Below are 19,162 nucleotides of genomic sequence, written 5' to 3'. Positions count from 1 at the left end.
AAAAAAAGAGATGTGAAGTCAAAAGCATAGAGCTGAATGCAGCCAAAGGTGTGGTAAAAACCTTAATGAAACAACCGCAGAGTGAGGAAACTGACCATAGCTACTGTGAAAAGGTGATAGATAAATTAAGGGGAAAGTTGAGATCGAAACAAGTGATGGTGTGTGCTATTATAGGGGAGGAGTTCACGGTTGGAGGAGAAACTAACAAGGATAAAACTAGCTGTGCATGTCCTGACAGCTCAGATAAGTAAGAAAGTTATGAGTCAGAGAAGTCAGTTGCAGTAGTTACTACTACCCAGAGCAGAAGTCACCCAATGCAGACGAGGAGTCAGGCATCCGAAGGGGAAGATGAGGGAGAGGCGACTTCCAGTAATAACACAAATGGCACAGATAGTAGAGAGGAGATACATAGTCGGGCGCTAAGACCTGAGGAGGTTGCAGCTTATGTGAAAGAGTTCGGTATGGTCACAGAACAAACTTGCCCCACTGAGTTAAACCGTTTAAAGACTGCCACCCTGAATTGGAGGAAAAAGATCGTAAAAGAATATTGTTATGCGCCATCGAATTAAAAGTATGAAAGCATTTGCCATCGAATAGTTTGAGGCCAGAAGTGGGTGGTACGGTGTTTTTAATGGCAGTTAAAGCCACACTAACAAAAGGGAAAGCGTGGAGCACAAGCCAGGCATATGGGAAGGCAGTGCAGGCAGAAGACGAAACCCCAGCAGAATTTCATGAGAGATTAGTTGAACTATTTAAACAGATACAGGCAGAAGCTATGAGCTCAAGAGATGCAGAAAGGTCGAATATGTATCGGGAGGCATTCCTTCAGAAGCTCATCCCTGAAATTGAATCAGCCATAGCGTGATTGGCCACTGATGACATGCAATGGGAGGATGTGATAAGGATCGCTGACGGTACGGTGCTTACTATCATAACCTTTGACATAAAGAGGCCAAGATTGAGGAAAGCAAGGTGGGGTTGAAAAATGTGGTCCAGGTTGAAGTGGTAGAAGGACCCAAGAGCCAGAGAGAGAACAAAAATAAAGAGCACTTTCCCCCTAATGACGAGAATAGAAGACAGCCGTATTACTGAAATAAAAATCAATCCGGGACAAGACAATCCAGTCCTTGGGGAAACACAGGCCGGTCCAATTGCCACATCTGTCAGGAAGAATGCCCGAGTAAAAGGGCCAATGAACGCCAGGATAAAAGACAGTCTGCAATACCCACTTCATCCATGGATAGACTAGCCAAGATTCCCTTTGACCAATTAGCCGGTATGATAACCACTTGGAAGGCTACAAATGATAAACAACAACAACAAGATTCCATTTATAGAGCGCCTTTCAGGTCGGGAGGACGTCCCAAGGCACTGGACAGTTGGGTCAGGACCCGAGCCTTGGGGGGAAAATGGTCAGGGGGAGGGAGCGAGGAAGGGGGAAATGGTCAGGGTGAGGGGAGGGAAGGGAGGGAGCGAGGAGGGGGTAGAGAGTTGAGAGGGGAGCTGAAGGCACAGTCAAAGAGAAAGGTCTTGAGACCGGCCTTGAAGGAGGAAAGGGAGGCAGCGGCGAAGGCACTGGGGGATGGAGTTCCAGAGCCTCGGGGCTGAGAGGCTGAAGGCCCGGCCACCGATGGTAGGGCGGTTGGGGCGGGGGATGTGGAGCAGACCGGAGCCAGAGGAACAGAGGGTACGGGCAGGTAACGTGAAAGGCGCTCTATAAATGGAATCTTGTTGTTGTTGTAAGTCGGGGAGCCAGTGGAGGCGAGCGCGTGTGAGGGTGGGAGTGATGTGGGCGCGAAGCCTGGTGTGGGACAGTACACGAGCTGCAGAGTTCTGAATGACCTGCAGTGTGGAGGGAGGGCCGGGAAGGCCGGCGAGGAGAGAGTTCCCATAGTCCAGCCTTGAGGTGATAAAGGCGTGGACCAGAGTTTCAGCCGCGTGAGGGGTGAGGTAGTGCCGCAGTCTGGCGATGTTCCGTAGGTGATGGAAGGCGGTGCCAGTTGTGGCGCAGATATGAGGGAGAAAGGACAGCTCAGGGTCGAACAGAACCCCGAGGTTCCTGATGGCTTTGAGAGGTGGAGAGTGCAGCCTTGGATGCTGATGCTGTCAGTGCCTGAGGTGCGGAGGCGCTGACGTGAGCCAATCAGGAGGGCCTCAGTTTTGCGCACGTTGAGCTGAAGGACGTTGTCTCTCGTCCAGGACTGTCCAGCTGTCAGGACATCGGGGGTCGTAGAGTTGAGGGTAGAGGAGGAAGGGTAGAGTTGGGTGTCATCCACATACATGTGGAAGTTAACCCCATGTCTGCGGATGATGTCACCACAGGGAGAGCATATAGAGGGTGAAGAGGAGGGGACTGAGGACAGAGCCCTGAGGGACACCACACGAGACAGTGCGGGGGGTGGAGGAGAAGCCATTCGTGGAAACAAGATGAAGACGGTGGGAGAGGTACGACCTAAACCACTCAAGGACAGGGCCTTGAAGGTTGAGGTGGGAGGACAAGTGGTGGAGGAGGATAGAGTGGTCGACCGTATCGAATGCCGATAGATCGAGGAGGATGAGGAGGCAGAGGGAGCCCTGGTCACAGATGGTCAAGATGTCATTGGTGACCTTGACCAGGGCAGTTTCTGTGCTATGGGCAGCACGGAAACCCTACTGAAGGGGTTCGAATAATGAATGGGTGGAGAGGAAAGAGCGCAGCTGGGAGGCCACAACTCGTTCAAGGACCTTGGACAGGAAGGGGAGGTTGGAGATGGGCCGGAGATTGATAGCTGCGACGCATCAAGGGAGGGTTTTTTCAAAGTGGGAGTGATGGTGGCAGTTTTTAGGGTAATGGGAACAGAGCCACAGGAGAGGGACAGGTGGAGCTGGGAGATAAGGAATGGAGTGGGGATGGGGTCAAGGGAGCAGGTGGTGGGTTTCAGAGACAAGATGAGTTTGGTGACAGAGGTTGGGGAAACGGATTTGAAGGTGTGTAGGGGGGGATGGGTAGGAGTCGGAGTGTGGGAGGGAAGGGGTGGGTGGAAGTTGGAGGGGAGTGACCGCGGAGCGGATTCCCTTGATTTTGGATTCAAGGAAATCCAGCATCTCCTCTCAGTGAAGGGTGGAGGAGATGACCTGCGCGGGGTGGCGGGGGGGACGGAGGAGTCAGGATGTGGTAGAAAACAGAAGCCTGGGGTTGTTCTTCGCCTCCAGGATTATCCTGGAGGAGAAGGACTACTTGGCTGAGGCTAGAGTGGAGCGGTAGATTTTGAGGAGGTCCAGCCAGATTTGTTGGTGGAACATTAGGCCAGATTCGAGGCAGGTCTGTTCAGCGGCCCACACCTGGCTCTTCAGTGAGCGGAGGTGGGTGGTGAACCAGGGGGAGGAGCGAGAGTAGGAGACAGTACGGGAGGTGATGGGGGCAAGAGTGTCGAGTGTGGAGGAGAGGGTGTTGTGGAGGAGGGTGAGAGGAGAAGAGGGATCTGTGAGGGTTGAAGGCCAGAGGGAGAGGAGTTCAGAGGACTCCAAGGCAGCGGTTAGGGATTGTGGGGGTAACTTCTTCCAGGGGTGATAGAAGATGGTGGTGGGTCTGTTGGAGGTGGGTGGAGGTGGTGAAGGAGATGAAGTCTTGATCGGAGATGGCCTTGTCGGTAATGGTGACATCCGAGACACTGAGGCCCCGGGTGATCACCAAATCGAGTGGGTGGCCGTGACTGTGAGTGGCGGAGTTGATGTGGAGGGAGAGGTTGAGTGAGGAGAACAGGGAGAAGTCCGAGGAGATGGAGCAGGAGGGGGTGAAGTGGAGGTTGAAGTCGCCCAGGATGATGAGGCGATCAGAGCAGAGGCAGAGAGATGTTAGTAGGTAGAAATATCGGAGATGAAGGTGGGAGAGGTTTTAGGGGCCGGTAGAGGAGGAGGATTTTGAGTGAGAGGAAGGAGGGGTGGGAGAGGGTGAGGTGCTCAAAAGAGGGGAAAGAGCCAGAGGAGTAGGGGGATAGGGCAAGTGGTGTCCTTGAGATAAGGGCTACACCACCGCCACGGCGGTTGGGGCGAGGGATGTGGTGGGAGGTGTAGCCGGGTGGTGTGGCCTCCGTGAGGGGGGAGGTGTTGCCGGGGGTGAGCAGGTTTCCGTTAAGGCCATAATGTCAACGCTCTCATCAAGGATGAGATCGTTGATGACCAGGGCCTTGTTACAGAGGGAGCGGACATTTTGTAGTCAATGTGGAGGGAGCGGTTGACAGAAGGGTGTATGGGGAGGGAGGGGGGTCCAGGTTGTGAGGCAGGAGTGGGGGGGAATGGGGATGAGGGAGGAGAGGTTGGCTCCCCTAAGGTTAGGAATGATAAAAAAATAGACTCGGTCAGCTCATCCCCCCCACCCCGCGGAGAACGATGGAGAGGGAGAAGTGAATCTTATTGAATCATCCTCATCCTACTGATGTGAGACAGCCCCCCAAAGATTGGCCGCACGAATTCCATTCAAGGGAATCCCACCCCTATTAATTTTAAAAGAACATTAGATAATAGACCCTTTATAACTGCTACATTGTCGGGGGCGAAGCGCAAACAATGTTAGTCGACCCAGGGTCCAACTTTACATTGTTCCATTGAAAATGTCCCAAAGATTTTCCTGGGGCAACTGGAGAGTTGTTTTCCCTTATGGGATTCAACGGTGCCACCCAAGAGGGAGTGAGACTAGCGAATACTGCTATCACCCTGGGAAACGAGGTACACAGTACCATCCAAATTGATCAGCTAGCTGCTATTGCCATGCCTGGAGAACACAGTATCCTGGGATCCGACCTTCTCCAGAAAAATGCCATGATAGTGGATTACACTAATTCATGCCGGTGGGTTCCTGGAAGCAGGGCACTAACCCGCAATGATGGACACCATATCGTGTCCATCTGATGTGTTGGCCATAACGGCGATAAAGAAGCCCGAGATGTATGAACCAATCAAGCACGATAATGCACAAGTAGCACAATTACTGATCAAATACGATGATGTTGTAGCTTGTCATAAATATGATTGTAGTAGAATGGATCAGGAAGAGGAAATAAATGGTCCAACCCATTCACCAGTGAAATAATATCCTATTCTGCAAGAAAGCCTCCCGTATGTCCGTGACACAGGGAGTTATACGTACAGGCACTTTTACTACAAATTCACCTATTTGGCCAGTGAGAAAACTAGATGGGTCATGATGGTTAACAATTGATTATTGAAAATTAAATTTAGTAACCCCAGGATGCGCTCCTGTTGTAAGTGACGCACCTACAATACTGTCACGCATTCCACATGGGGCAAAATTCTTTTCAACGCTGGATATCTCCAACGGTTTTTAGAGCATTCCCGTCCAAGGAGAAGATCAATTTAAATTTGCCTTTACTTTTGATGGCCAGCAGTTTACTTGGCAATGTCTCCCACAGGGATTTCATAACTCTCCTACAATCTTTCATAAACGAATGGTCAATATATTGAAAGATTGTCCTCTGCCGCACTACTGCAATGCGCCGACAACATATTACTAACTTCCGCTAATGAAACAGAAAACTTGGAATTTTTAAATTCAGTTTTACAGAAGCTCCTAACTGCGGGACTAAAAATCAATCCTCGTAAAGCCCAACTGCTACAACTGTCTGTCCATTTTCTAGGAATTACCCTTTCAAATAATGGACAGTTCCCAGATACACGTAAAGTGGATACTATACAGTGACTCCCATTACCAGGAACAAAAACGGCGCTACAATCTTTCTTGGGCGTGGTCGGGTATCAGCGAAACTTCATTCCCCGATTTGCAGAGATCGCTAAACCGTTGTACAATTTATTGTCCAGATCACAGGACGATGTCCAAGCAAAATGGTCCGAGACACATACCACGGCAATTAACATGCTGAAACAGGCGATCATACAAAATACCTGCCTGATATCCCCTGACCCTAACCGGCCATTTCACCTCAAGTTATCGGCTACGACAACGAGTTGTCTGCCATGTTAGCACAAGAACACAGGGGAATAATTAGTCCAAGTGCCTATGCCTCGAGACTCCTCATGGGAGTAGAGGAACAGTATGATGCCTGCGAGAAACATTTGCTGGCCACTTTCTGGGCGGTTAAACATTTCACGTATATAATAGGCTTACAGTGAATTATCCTACACACCCCACATACACCCCTGAGCCTGTTGATGAAACCAAGGGATACGTTGGTGATATCGCAGCACCTAAATCATTGGACTTTGATGCTCATGGGACGTGACATCCAAATCACCCCCAAGCAGACAACCTTAATTCCTCAAATGCTGCAGTATGAAGGGAAACAACACCTATGTCCGTTACCATTATTACAATTCCCGGAACACCCTGTTTCCAAAACACCACTACTGTCAGCCACTCGAGTATCTGATGTCTATACTGACGGATCTTCATATTACCATGGCAGTAAACTTCACAGGTTTCGTTGTTGTAATGCCCGATAAAACACTCGGATACTTGTGCACAACCGCCTCTGCTCAATATGCCGAACTTGCAGCCCTGGTGGAAGCCATACATTGCACATCTGCATACCTATGTAATATATGGTCCGATAGTGCATACGTAGTGAATATTGTTCGAATGCTACCCTTGTATGCAGCTCGCGACGTTGCTTCCGCAGATGGCCGAACATTAACTCACCACCTTCTGTTACGTGAATTGTGGAGTCGCCTTAGTAATCGCAAATTACCCCTCCGTGTTGGCAAGGTAAAAGCACATTCTGTCACCGAACCCCGCTATGAAGGTAACAAAATGGCTGATGCTGCAGCTAAAGATTCCACCCTGCATGCCCCATTGTGGGGAGGCGATGCAGCGACCGAGGAATGCTGTACAGTTACGATTGACTCAAAGTTAGATCTCAAATCACTACAGAACACAGAACACAGAACCATATGTGATTGTCCGGGAATGGCATCTGAACCTTTACCTTCCCCGACTCCATGGGCTGATCAAACTTTTACAGCTACCGATAAAGATAAATATACTACCATCCTCCTATACCAGGACGACATGGACAAACCTGGTGTGGTGTGTGTTCCCCCCGACATGGCGGAAGATTTCTTCCAATTATTCCACTCTCACCCAATCGGGGGACATATGGCTGTAAATTCAACAATATCGAAAATACATTCCACCACCTGGTGGCCCACCCTCAATAACGATATAACCGCTCGCGGTAACCGTTGTCTGGTTTGGTTACAGCATAATCCCGGTCCACCTGCTAATCGGGCTCTGTTATAAGGTGCCCCAGAAGCAGAACGGGCCGGGCACATGTTCAAATTGATTTTATCGGACACCTGCCCATTGCACCGGGCAACTACAAATATGCTTTGGTTATTTTAGATAATGTTTCCAAATGGATCAAGGTCTTTCCTGTCAGAGTGACCACAGCTATTACCGCAGCACGAATACTATTGAGTGAGGTGATCTGCAGGTGGGGAATACCGATAGTTCTCGATAGTGATCAAGGAAGTCACTTCACCGCTAAAGTTTTCAAAACCCTCACTACATTTATGGAAATAAAACAGCGGTTACACCTTGCATTCCACCCTCAATCCTCGGGTGTAGTGGAGCGCAGGAACCGAACTATTAAAATGCTATTAAAGAAATATTGTGCAGATCACCCCACCTAATGGGTACAAATGCTGCTATTGTGTTTAATGGCACTCAGGTCAATTCCACATTCAGCCACTGGGTTAACCCCATATCAGGCAATGACGGGAAGAATAGTGAGGCTACCAAGTCACTTGCTACAACCTCTTTCCCCAAGCGCAACTATAGAAGGAAACCCGAACTTACAGGGGGCTTTCAGCGAAGCGTGGGTTGATAATATGCTTGCAAATATCCAACACACGAATGAATTTGTAGCTAACAATCTGGGCAGACAAAAACAACAAATTAAAAAGTACTTTGATAAGAAGGTACGAGAATGTGAGTATAATATTGGGGACATGGTCATGGTGTTGGACCTCAGTAAGAGAGAAAATCCATTCTTACCAAAGTGGAAAGGTCCGTTCCCTGTTGTGGACAAGGCCAGCTCTTCAGTATATTTGATTCAATATACAGGAAAGAGGAGGGTTAAGCCAGCTAAATGGCATCATATTAACCAATTAAAATCAGTAAAGTAACTGATAATCTAACAGATATATTCTAGATTTTTAGAGAATCAATACGCGTTCAAATTATGGAGGGAATTATCCTGTTACTGATGATTATGAACACGATATGATACTCACCTCCGGATATGTTCCCAGCACGGAATGTCGAGATGACATCGTCGGTCCTGTTTGTTTACGGTACAGGGCGCCATCAGCCTTATCATCTGGTCCAGATAGAGTTAGGAAGCCATTTAACTCTCACCTGTACCATCAATACAGACGGCAACGGCACTCCCACTATAATTTTCCAGCGACGTCACATGAATTCAGGCAACGATGCATCTATCGGAAGATGGAGTGTTCCGATGTTGGGTCCACACAGAAGATACAACTCAATTGAGCGAGACTTGATATTTCCCTACGTTTTTCATCGTCATGAGGGCTATTATAACTGTTCAGTAGAGGATCCAGAAGGAACATATGTATACGGCGCAGAAGTAAAGGTTACCATAATCCCCGTCACTCTGCGGAATGCATCTTGTCCGACTTTAATTACAGGACGAGCAAATGGACTGGTGATTAACGTTTATATAATGTATTGTACCCTGGTATTGTGAACAAATATGTACCGATCATATTACATTTTAACCTAACTTTGCCCACAGATGTTTGCAACCCTATTTATAGTAACTTCTACAACATGCAAAGGGAAGAAATGTTCCGAGATTTCGTACAAAGGAATAAGGGTACAGTCTTGGGAGGAGAAACGGGAACAGTGATATCACCCAGAGTAAAGAGGGACATAGCTGAATGGGTGGGCATAGGATCCACCAGTGTAACAGTCACCTTTAACTGATTGGACATAGAAACCCTTATGAGCCACCAGGCTCACCTCCGAAATCAACTAAAAATTATCCTCTCCCAAAAAGGGAAAACATGGATAAGCTTATTAAGGAAACTCTGTTGAGTGTAGATTCCATAATAAGTATCTCCCAAGTTATAGAAGAGATGAACTCCTCGGTTAACTTATTGATATCAGACCATAACCAAGAAGTAAAGGATAAACCTTTTCGAAAAGGTATTGCTTGCTCAATACTCATCTCTAGATTCCTAAGCAAATTACAAAATTACCTTGATGATTTAGAAGCCGGTAGGTTACCCTCAATGATCACCAGAGAACAGATCCGACGGTGACTCCCCCCCTGATGTTAGTTACGACCTCAGGCGTATTAGAGAACTAGCAGCTAACCGCCTAGTGTACAGTCCCAATCGTCGAACTGAACTGGGAAAATTATTACTGCTACCCGTTATCCTTATCATTCCACGCATAGCCTTAAATTCTCCCGCCCCTACGGGTATATGGTGTCACGTCTATTGGTGTGATAGAAGACGGCATTCTAAAAGAACATGTGTCACATCCCACTATGTTACTTTACAACACCATGACCAGTTCATGGCATTTAACTGATACATCACATTTCTATAAGCAAGGCAACATTTGGATGTGCCTGAGAGGACTGCTCCCTGCCTCGACTACAAGATGTGCATTCACATTAGGAGATAGGGACCCCTTGTGCTCTATTACAGTCACCCCAAAATGGCGAGGTACAAAAACTGCTTATAAAGGCAGGGGTGAGTTTTGTGTCACTACAACTAGCAGCACTTGGGTTATTGGTAATAAGATGATGTGTGAACCGCCCTCGGGAAATTTTTGTTTTACTCCTCTTTTTAACACTCTAATCGATGGTATTATTATACAGCCAATAAGGGAGCATAACGTGACTGACGTTTTTCCCTTAGACAAAAGGTGAGGACGTCCGTGGCTTAGTGTTCCCTTACGAGCATTATATTCCCCCTATATCCCAAAGCCTGGCTGCCCTCATTAACAGCTCTCATATTTCGCAGGTACACCTCATTCAGCTAAGACAATCCAATAAAGACATAGATGAAGCTATTCCGCTCTTGGGAGAAGAGCAACACTGATGGGAAACGGTTTACAATATTAGTGAACACCCACTGGCCCGATTTGCACCCCATGTTTTTATCATTGTTCAAGTAATACTTACCATTACCGTCATATTGCCAATACTTCGACTACGCACGGTCACAAAATTAATTACCCACCAACAATGGGGTTGCTCGATGAGGAATAGTGGGTTTATGTCCAAGGTCGTAGATTGCGAGATTGTAAATTAAAATTTTCTCACTCTCAAGGTGGGGACTGTTGGGATATAGAGGTCTCCCTATAATCATTTTAGAGTAAAGATTTTATATATATATCCTCCATTTTGTGAGAAGGATTGTACTAACACAAGTTGAAATGGCCGCCAATTAACTTTCTTACAGGGAGCATATGGATATTGAAGAGGAGGGGACCAAGGACAAAGTCTCTAGCCCCCACAAAAGAGTCAATGACCTTCAGGAGGGGAGAAAAAAAAATCAAACCACATTTGATCCCAGTAAATATTGGTGATTCCATTTGACCACTGGGTGCCAGTAAAAAATAATAATCCTTGCATTTGATATAGCGCTTTTCATGTCTTCTAGACGTCTCAAAGCGCTTCACAGAATATGCTGTAAAGTGAATTGACCGTATATTTGTGGGCGAAAGGCGGCAGCCAATTGCGCACAGGAGCGTCCCACAAACAATCGTGGATTAAAAATTACCAATTTTTTTGTTTTTGGAGGGATTATTATTAGGCTCTGTGTGGAGTAAGGAAACTTGCCCAAGGTTTCGCCCTCTGCCTGGTATTGAACTCAGGTCTCTCACTTGCAAAGCGAGTGCTCTAACCACTGAGCTACAAGCCTCCTATGGATTACTCAAAGTCAATGCGAGTCCACATCAAACTTACCCTGAATCAGGGTCAACCACAACAGCTGCAGGTTCCACCAGATTCTCACTGAATATCGTCTTCCTTTTTAATCCATCCAGAGTAATGAGCTCGATTGTTTTAGCTCCTGAATCAGTCCAGTAAACGTGGTTGTAAATCCAGTCCACAGCGATTCCGGAAACAGTTTGCAAACCTCCTATTGTCTGGGTGACATCCTCTGTGTTTCCGCCTATTGATTTACTGGGTGGTGAAAGTGAAAGAATCTGAAAATATTTTACTGCAATCCACAGAAAAGATGCATAACTAACTAACTAACTAACTAACTAACTAACTAACTAACTAACTAACTAACTAACTAACTAACTAACTAACTAACTAACTAACTAACTAACTAACTAACTAACTAACTAACCTGTCAATCAATTAAACTTTCAGTTAATTAAAATAATTCCAACTTGAGGCCAGGAAAAACGAAATACGAAAAAAACGAAAATAGCTTTTGCCTTTAATAACAGCTGCTAGAAATCTGATATAAAAACAAAAGTCACTGGGAACACTCAGCAGGTCAGGCAGCATCTATGGAGCGACGAAAGTGAGTTAACACTGCAGGTTGATGACCAAAGGTCATTTCAAGCCATGATTTTCCAAACTCAACTCTGAGCAAACAGATGTCACAAAACAGTGTGGTGATTTAATGAGGGGCATGGTGGGGGAAAACATTTTTATAAATTAAAGCTGTGGCCAAACAACATTCCTGGATAGCCAATGAATACAATTGTAACAGGAATAGATTTACCTGAAAATACTCTGGCCTGTGACATCAGTCCAATAGAGCCTTGCTGCATGGCTATCCAAACTAACCGCTGTCACCCTGTCTAAACTCTGCACTAACTCTCTGGCTTCTATTCCACTCGTGCTGATGCTCCTGATCTCGCAGCCACTTGTGTAAATCAATACTGGTTCATCTCCTAATGGATATAAAATGTAAAAATCACTGTTTTAAGACAGAACAAAACACTTGTTACAGCAACGTTCCTTTTGTTAATCATTTCCACGTTAAAGTAAAGCAGCTGCTAATCATTTCCTTTTTTAAAAAACTGAATAATCAAAAACATAATTATCAATATTCATTGGTCAAATCAAATAATGGATCAATTAACAAATGATTAGATTAAAAACATGTGAAATAGTCTCTCCACGTTCAAAATTCAGTTTCAATTCATTAAAGCTATCCACAATTCCAACTTGCCTGTAGCTTCGCAAGCGCTGGTGGCTGAGTCTTTACGATACCCATTATAACAGTCACACCTGTACGATCCATTCAGGTTAACACAATGCTGACTGCACAGGTCAGAATCTTTACATTCATCTACATCTGAACAGGAGATCAACAGATTAGTGAATTACACAAACATTTCAGTCCTTTTATTTGGAGTGTGGTTGCGCTGTTGCCTTAAATTATATTTCCTGCAAAGATTCATGAAGTGAAAGAGCAATTTAAACTACAACAACAACAAGATTCCATTTATAGAGCGCCTTTTACGTTGGGAGGACGTCCCAAGGCGCTGTACAGTTGGGTCAGGACCCGAGCAGGGGGGAAATGGTCAGAGTGAGGGGAGGGAGGGAGCGAGGAGGGGGTAGAGAGTCGAGAGCGGAGCTGAAGGCACAGTCAAAGAGAAAGGTCTTGAGACCGGCCTTGAAGGAGGAAAGGGAGGAAGCGGCGAAGGCACTGGGGGATGGAGTTCCAGAACCTCGGGGCTGAGAGGCTGAAGGCCCGACCACCGATGGTAGGGCGGTTGGGGCGGGGGATGTGGAGCAGACTGGAGCCAGAGGAACGGAGGGTACGGGCAGGTAGGTAGGGGGATAGTAGGTCGGAGAAGTAGGAGGGAGCAAGGCCGTGAATGGCCTTGTAGGTGAGGATGAGGACAGGACATTGGGAGAAATTTTCTTTTCTTTTCAAATAGTGCCGTGGGATCTTTAACATTCACCTGAACAGGCAGCCAGGACCTCAGTTTAATATCTCACCTGAAGAACTCCGCCTGGGTTAGGGGTAACTCGACTGGGCACCTGAGCTAGGGGTGGGAGCCGAGGGAGGTGGGATGGGAAGGGGAAAAGATGACCAAAAGTGTGGTCAAAGAGTTAGGTCTTGATGTGCCTTCAAAGAGGTGAGGGAACAAGCGAGTCAGAGGGACTCTGGGAATGCAGCTCCAGATAGTGGGGGCAAAATGGCGATGGTGGGGCAGGGGGGACATGACGCAAGCTAGTGTTTGTGGGCAAAGGAAACAGCTGGGATGGGAGATTGCAGGGGTAAGATGGGATGAAAAACATAAGAGGAGTTACTCACTGGGGAAAGAGGGAGCTTTCTGTCAGGAAACTGCACCGCATGGTGCTCTGTGCCTGTCCTCACCCTCGGGCAGCCGAGAGAGGCTCCAGTCATCTGTCCTGACAGCGAACCACAAAATGTTGCTCTCACTTCTACTCTCTCTCCCCTCACGCTCTCGCTCTCTCTCAATCATTCTGGCCCCTCTCTCGCTCTTTCAATTATCTCTCCCTTGTCTCTCTCTCATTCAATCACTTTTTTAATAATCCTTATATTTGATATAGCGTCTTTTCATGTCTTCGAAACGTCTCAAAAAGCTTCACAGAATATGCTATAAAATGAATTGAATGTACATTTTGTAGCGAAATGCAGCAGCCAATTACGCACAGCAGGGCCCAAATTATTATTTTATTTAAGAGTGCGATAGAGAGTGCGAGAGCGAGAGTGATTAAAATGGCCCGTAGGACTGGGTTCGGTCCGCCTGTTGGACCACCCTGTGCTAAACTATGAGTCCTTTTGTGGAGCTTTTGACTCAGAAGCGCTGCCCACTGAGCCAGCTGATATCTACATACAACAACAACTTGCATTCACGTGAGGTAGAGTCCCAGAGCATTTGACAGTGGCAGAGTCTAACAATGAGCCAAGGGTAGAAGGGGGTGGTGACTGTAAGCACAATCAAAAATAAAGGTCTTTAGGTGGGATTTGAAGATGGGGAGGGGGCAAGCGGAGGGATTGAGGGAGCGTTCCAGAGTTTCGGGGCATAATGGCTGAAGGCACAGCCACCAATGGTAGAGCGGAAGGGACGAGGGACCAACAGGATGATGGAGCCTGCCGAGCGGAGGCAGCGGGTGGGGGAAGTGGGGGTTAAGCAGGTCAGAGAGGTAGGGAGGTGCGATGGCATGAAGGGATTTGAAAACAAGTCCTGTGGCGTTCTGTAGCTCAGTGGTTAGAGCACTCGCCTCACAAGCGAGATACCTGGGTTTGATTCCCGGCAGGGTGAAGCCTTGGGCAAGTTTCCTTACTCCACACGCCAGATGATACTACCTCAAGAAAAAAAAATAATAATTTGGTCACTCAATCCACGACTGTTTGTGGGACGCTGCTGTGTGCAATTGGCTTCTGCGTTTCGTCCACAAATATACAGTCAATCCACTTTACGGTATATTCTGTGAAGCGCTTTGAGATGTCTTGAAGACATGATAAGGCGCTATATCAAATGCAAGGATTATTATTATTATAACGAGCGAGAGGATCTTGAAATTGTTTCGCTCGGTAATTGGGAGCCAGTGGAGGACTGGACAATGACTGGCGTGATAGCCACACCAGCTGCACCTACAGATCAGATTGAGACCGAGGACCAACTAAGAATTAAACAGATGTAGAGTGGCAGACTCCCTCCCCCACACACAGACAAATCTGAATTACTTCAAATTAATTTCCCCCACCAAAAAAAATTACACCAAATTGTGTACAAACTTACCATCACATATGAAATGATTTATCAACTCTAATCCCGCTGGACAGTCACACTCATAACCCAGGGGCAGGTTACGGCAGATATGGGAGCATCTTCCATTCTTTTCCAAACACTCATTCCGATCTGTGAACATTAGCAAATCATACACATGTTGGATCTAAAATCAAGAAATGTGGTAAATAGTGTTATTCAATGGGTTATGAAAGCAATGGAAAAGGGGCAGTGTAAACTCACTTGGATGTTACCAGTGGTTGAGGGTTTTCAGTAAAAGGAGACTTGAGAAATTAGACATTCGTTAGAGCTGAGATGTTTGAGGATGACCTGATAATGATCATCAAGGTATGAAGCGTTGTGATATGACCAATTATAAGATTAACTCGACCACTGAAGTTGGTAAGGCAACAACAATTTGCTCTTATATAGCGCCCTCCACGCAGGGTAGGGTCTCAGAGCTTAACAGTGGCAGAGCCTGACTCTGAGCCGGGGGGGAGGGGGGAGGTGGCTGTAAGCATTGTCGAAGAGGAAAGTTTTCAGGCAGGACTTGAAAAAGGGGAGAAAGGGGGCAAGGCGGAGGGACTGAGCGAGCGTGTTCCAGAGTTTTGGGGAGAAGTGGCTGAAAGCGCGACCTCCGATGGTGGGGCGGAGGGTGTGAGGGACAAGCAGGAGCCGGTGCCAGTCGAGCGGAGGCGCCGGGTGGTGGATTGGGGAGTGAGGAGGTTGGAGAGGTTGGGAAATGCCAGAGAGTGAAGGGATGTGAACACAAGTGTGAGGAACTTCAAGTCAATCCGTTCGGTTTTGGGGAGCCAGTGGAACCTGGGCCAGAGTCCACAACAAGAGGGCAGAAAAGTAAGATAAGTACAATTAAATAGGAAGGTTAGAGAATACGTATAAAGAGGAATATGGATTTCTTTCCCCAAATGGTTGTTGGAGGAGACTCCATAAATATTTTAAATTATTTTCCTCAAGAGGATGAATCTTGCTTGAGATGGCTATTTTCAAGTAGAATTAGCCATCAAAAAGGTCAACAATTTGATCCACTGTTGTTTCATGTTGACTGACAATCTCTTCAGTATGAAATACTCACTGCAATTGGCCTCGTCACTCTTGTCACTACAGTCGGCATAGTTGTCACAAACAGAATGGAAGTCAATGCATTGGCCAGAATCACACTGAAACTCCAGCTGTGTGCAGTCTTCACCTGGCCCACCCTCATCCTTACACAGGTCAGTAGATTCATCAGAGCCACCTGCACAGTCCTGGTGACCGTCACACACCTGGTGCTCAGTAATGCACTCAGCAGTCCTGCACTGGAACCCCCGGGGTCCACAGTGTGAAACTGAACAGTTTTTCTCATCACTTCGATCCCCACGATCAGCCTTCCCATTATACGGCAAAGCTGTAAAGATGCACTGGCCATTCCAACAGAGGAACTCATCCTCACTGCAGGTCCAGTTATCTAAAAAGATTGAGACTCAAAATGTAATGAATAAGTTAATAATATTAAACCTTGCATTTGCTACATCACCTTATCAAGTCATCAAAACAACTCAAAGCACTTCACAGGATAAAACCAATAAGTGTATTTGTAGACAAACGCAGCAGTCAATTTGCACACAGCACTATCCCACATGAAGTGAATGATCATCTTTTTATCTGGGGGATTGTCGACAGTGCCGTTGGATATTTAAAGTCCACCCGGACGGGCAGACGGTTTAACATCTCGGTTGAAGGATAGCGACACTGGCAGTGCAGTGCGCCCCCAGTGCCAGCCTGGACTGTCGGCTCAGTGACCCACAATCTTCTAACTCAGAGGCCACCTTCTAAACAGCCTCAGGATTCCTCCACCATAATAATTATTATTAAACACAATAATAACCACCACATTCACACAGTCAGTCAGTCACACACACAGTCAGTCAGTCACACACAGTCAGTCAGTCACACACAGTCAGTCAGTCAGACACAGTCAGACAGTCAGACACAGTCAGTCACACACAGTTAGTCAGTCACACACAATCAGTCAGTCACACACACAGTCAGTCAGTCACACACACAGTCATTCAGTTTCACACAGTCAGTCTCTCACACACAGTCAGCCGGCCGGACTCACACAGTCAATCAGTCACACACACACACAGTCAGTCTCACACACAGTCACTCAGTCAGTTACACACAGTCAATCAAGTCAGACTCACACAGTCAGTCAGTCAGTCTCACAGTCAGTCAGTCAGACACACAATCAGTCAGCCAGCCCGACTCACACAGCCGGCCAGTCAGTCAGACACACAGTCGGTCAGTCAGTCAGACACACAGTCGGTCAGTCTCTCACAGTCAGTCAGTCTCTCACACACAGTCAGTCAGTCTCACACAGTCAGTCAGCCAGCCCGACTCACACAGCCGGTCAGTCTCACACACGGTCAGTCAGTCAGTCTCACACAGCCGGTCAGCCCGACTCACACGCCGGTCAGTCTGACACACAGTCAGTCAGTCAGAAACACAGTCGGTCAGAAACACAGTCGGTCAGTCGGTCAGACACACAGTCAGTCAGAAACACAGTCGGTCAGTCGGTCAGACACACAGTCGGTCAGACACACAGTCGGTCAGTCGGTCAGACACACAGTCGGTCAGACACACAGTCGGTCAGACACACAGTCGGTCAGTCGGTCAGACACACAGTCGGTCAGTCGGTCAGACACACAGTCGGTCAGTCGGTCAGACACACAGTCGGTCAGTCGGTCAGACACATAGTCGGTCAGTCAGTCAGACACACAGTCGGTCAGACACACAGTCGGTCAGACACACAGTCGGTCAGACACACAGTCGGTCAGACACACAGTCGGTCAGATAGTCAGACACACAGTCGGTCAGACAGTCAGACACACAGTCGGTCAGACACACAGTCGGTCAGACACACAGTCGGTCAGACAGTCAGACACACCATCAGTCAGACACACAGTCAGTCAGTCAGACACACAGAGAGTCAGACACACAGAGAGTCAGACACACAGTCAGTCAGTCAGACACACAGAGAGTCAGACACACAGTCAGTCAGTCAGACACACAGAGAGTCAGACACACAGTCAGTCAGTCAGACACACAGAGTCAGACACACAGAGAGTCAGACACACAGTCAGTCAGTCAGACACACAGAGAGTCAGACACACAGAGAGTCAGACACACAGTCAGTCAGTCAGACACACAGTCAGTCAGTCAGACACACAGAGAGTCAGACACACAGTCAGTCAGTCAGACACACAGACAGTCAGACACACAGTCAGTCAGAGACACAGACAGTCAGAGACACAGACAGTCAGAGACACAGACAGTCAGACACACAGTCAGTCAGAGACACAGACAGTCAGAGACACAGACAGTCAGAGACACAGACAGTCAGAGACACAGACAGTCAGACACACAGTCAGTCAGACACACAGTCGGTCAGTCACACAGTCAGTCAGACACACAGACAGTCAGACACACAGTCGGTCAGTCAGACACACAGTCAGTCAGACACACAGTCGGTCAGTCAGACACACAGACAGTCAGACACACAGTCGGTCAGTCAGACACACAGTCGGTCAGTCAGACACACAGTCGGTCAGTGAGACACACAGACAGTCAGAGACACAGTCGGTCAGACAGTCAGACACACAGTCAGTCAGACACACAGTCGGTCAGTCAGACACACAGACAGTCAGACACACACAGTCGGTCGGACAGACTCACGCAGTCAGTCAAGTCTCGCGCGCGCACACGCACACTCGGACTCGCGCGGGCGCGCGCACAGTGCCCCCGAGGCTGACAGACCGGAGGCGGCGCCGCGTCTATAGTAACCGCCAATGGCGTAAGGGGCGGCTCGGCCTCGGCCTCGGCTCGGGCTCGGACCGGCAGCCGCTGCTGTGCTGTGCTCCCCCGGGCGCGGGGCGCCGGGGCTGACCCGCTGACCCCGGGACTGGCCTGAGGGCGGCCGGGCCTCACCGTGTATCCGCGCTGTAGCGCTGAGCAGCGCCGCCGCCACGAGGAGGAGGAACACGAACTCCCGCCCGCGCCGCATCCCGCACGTGCAGCACGTACAGCGGCGTCAGATGCGTGTGGTCACGTGGCGTTACCAGATTGGGCGGCTTCACGCCTAATTGGGCGGATTGTGTTGGTTGTTACTGCGTGAAAAACGGCTTTGGGCGGGTGGCTGGTGGTCATTTAAAAAAATTTAAATGTCCCCCTTTTGTGAAGACTTTTTCTTACAGTTTTAAAAACATTAAACGAAATGGGCCATAGTTGGCGACACATATTGGGCTACTTTTGGGCTAGTATTTGGTGGACTTTGGGCTACAAACCCAGTTTAATTCCTGGCCCCTTGTTACTGATACAGAAGGTTTGTTGTAAATTCCTGAATGAAACTTGACAAAGCTTTCCTACAGTCTTTAG

The 19,162-nt window shown here is 47.8% G+C and overlaps 1 protein-coding gene across 5 annotated transcripts in view; it reads right to left on the bottom strand.

The window, feature by feature from the left end:
- LOC103190431 (very low-density lipoprotein receptor) overlaps positions 1-18,867 on the bottom strand; it is a 40,412-nt gene extending 21,545 nt beyond the window's left edge. For 3 of the 5 annotated variants that reach the window (XR_489160.2, XR_006085641.1, XM_007911212.2), the window contains exons 1-6: positions 18,716-18,865; positions 15,822-16,193; positions 14,741-14,860; positions 12,190-12,315; positions 11,737-11,908; positions 10,962-11,180 (exon numbers count right to left, since the gene is read on the bottom strand). Coding sequence is in view for 3 of the 5 variants with exons in the window: in XM_007911212.2 (XP_007909403.1) it covers positions 10,962-11,180; positions 11,737-11,908; positions 12,190-12,315; positions 14,741-14,860; positions 15,822-16,193; positions 18,716-18,791 (1,085 nt within the window). In the remaining 2 variants the exon portion in view is untranslated. Of the gene's footprint in view, positions 1-10,961; positions 11,181-11,736; positions 11,909-12,189; positions 12,316-14,740; positions 15,167-15,821; positions 16,194-18,715 lie in introns of those variants that run through there. The other 2 variants (XM_007911210.2, XM_042342688.1) reach the window with 2 other exon arrangements.
- Between the last annotated feature and the right edge of the window lie 295 nt (positions 18,868-19,162).

Source organism: Callorhinchus milii, unplaced genomic scaffold (genome assembly GCF_018977255.1).
Source record: "Callorhinchus milii isolate IMCB2004 unplaced genomic scaffold, IMCB_Cmil_1.0 Scaffold21, whole genome shotgun sequence".
In the NCBI taxonomy this organism is placed as follows: domain Eukaryota; kingdom Metazoa; phylum Chordata; class Chondrichthyes; order Chimaeriformes; family Callorhinchidae; genus Callorhinchus; species Callorhinchus milii.
The sequence above is the reverse complement of the archived record's forward strand: the minus strand, read 5'-3'. Positions and strand labels throughout refer to the sequence as shown.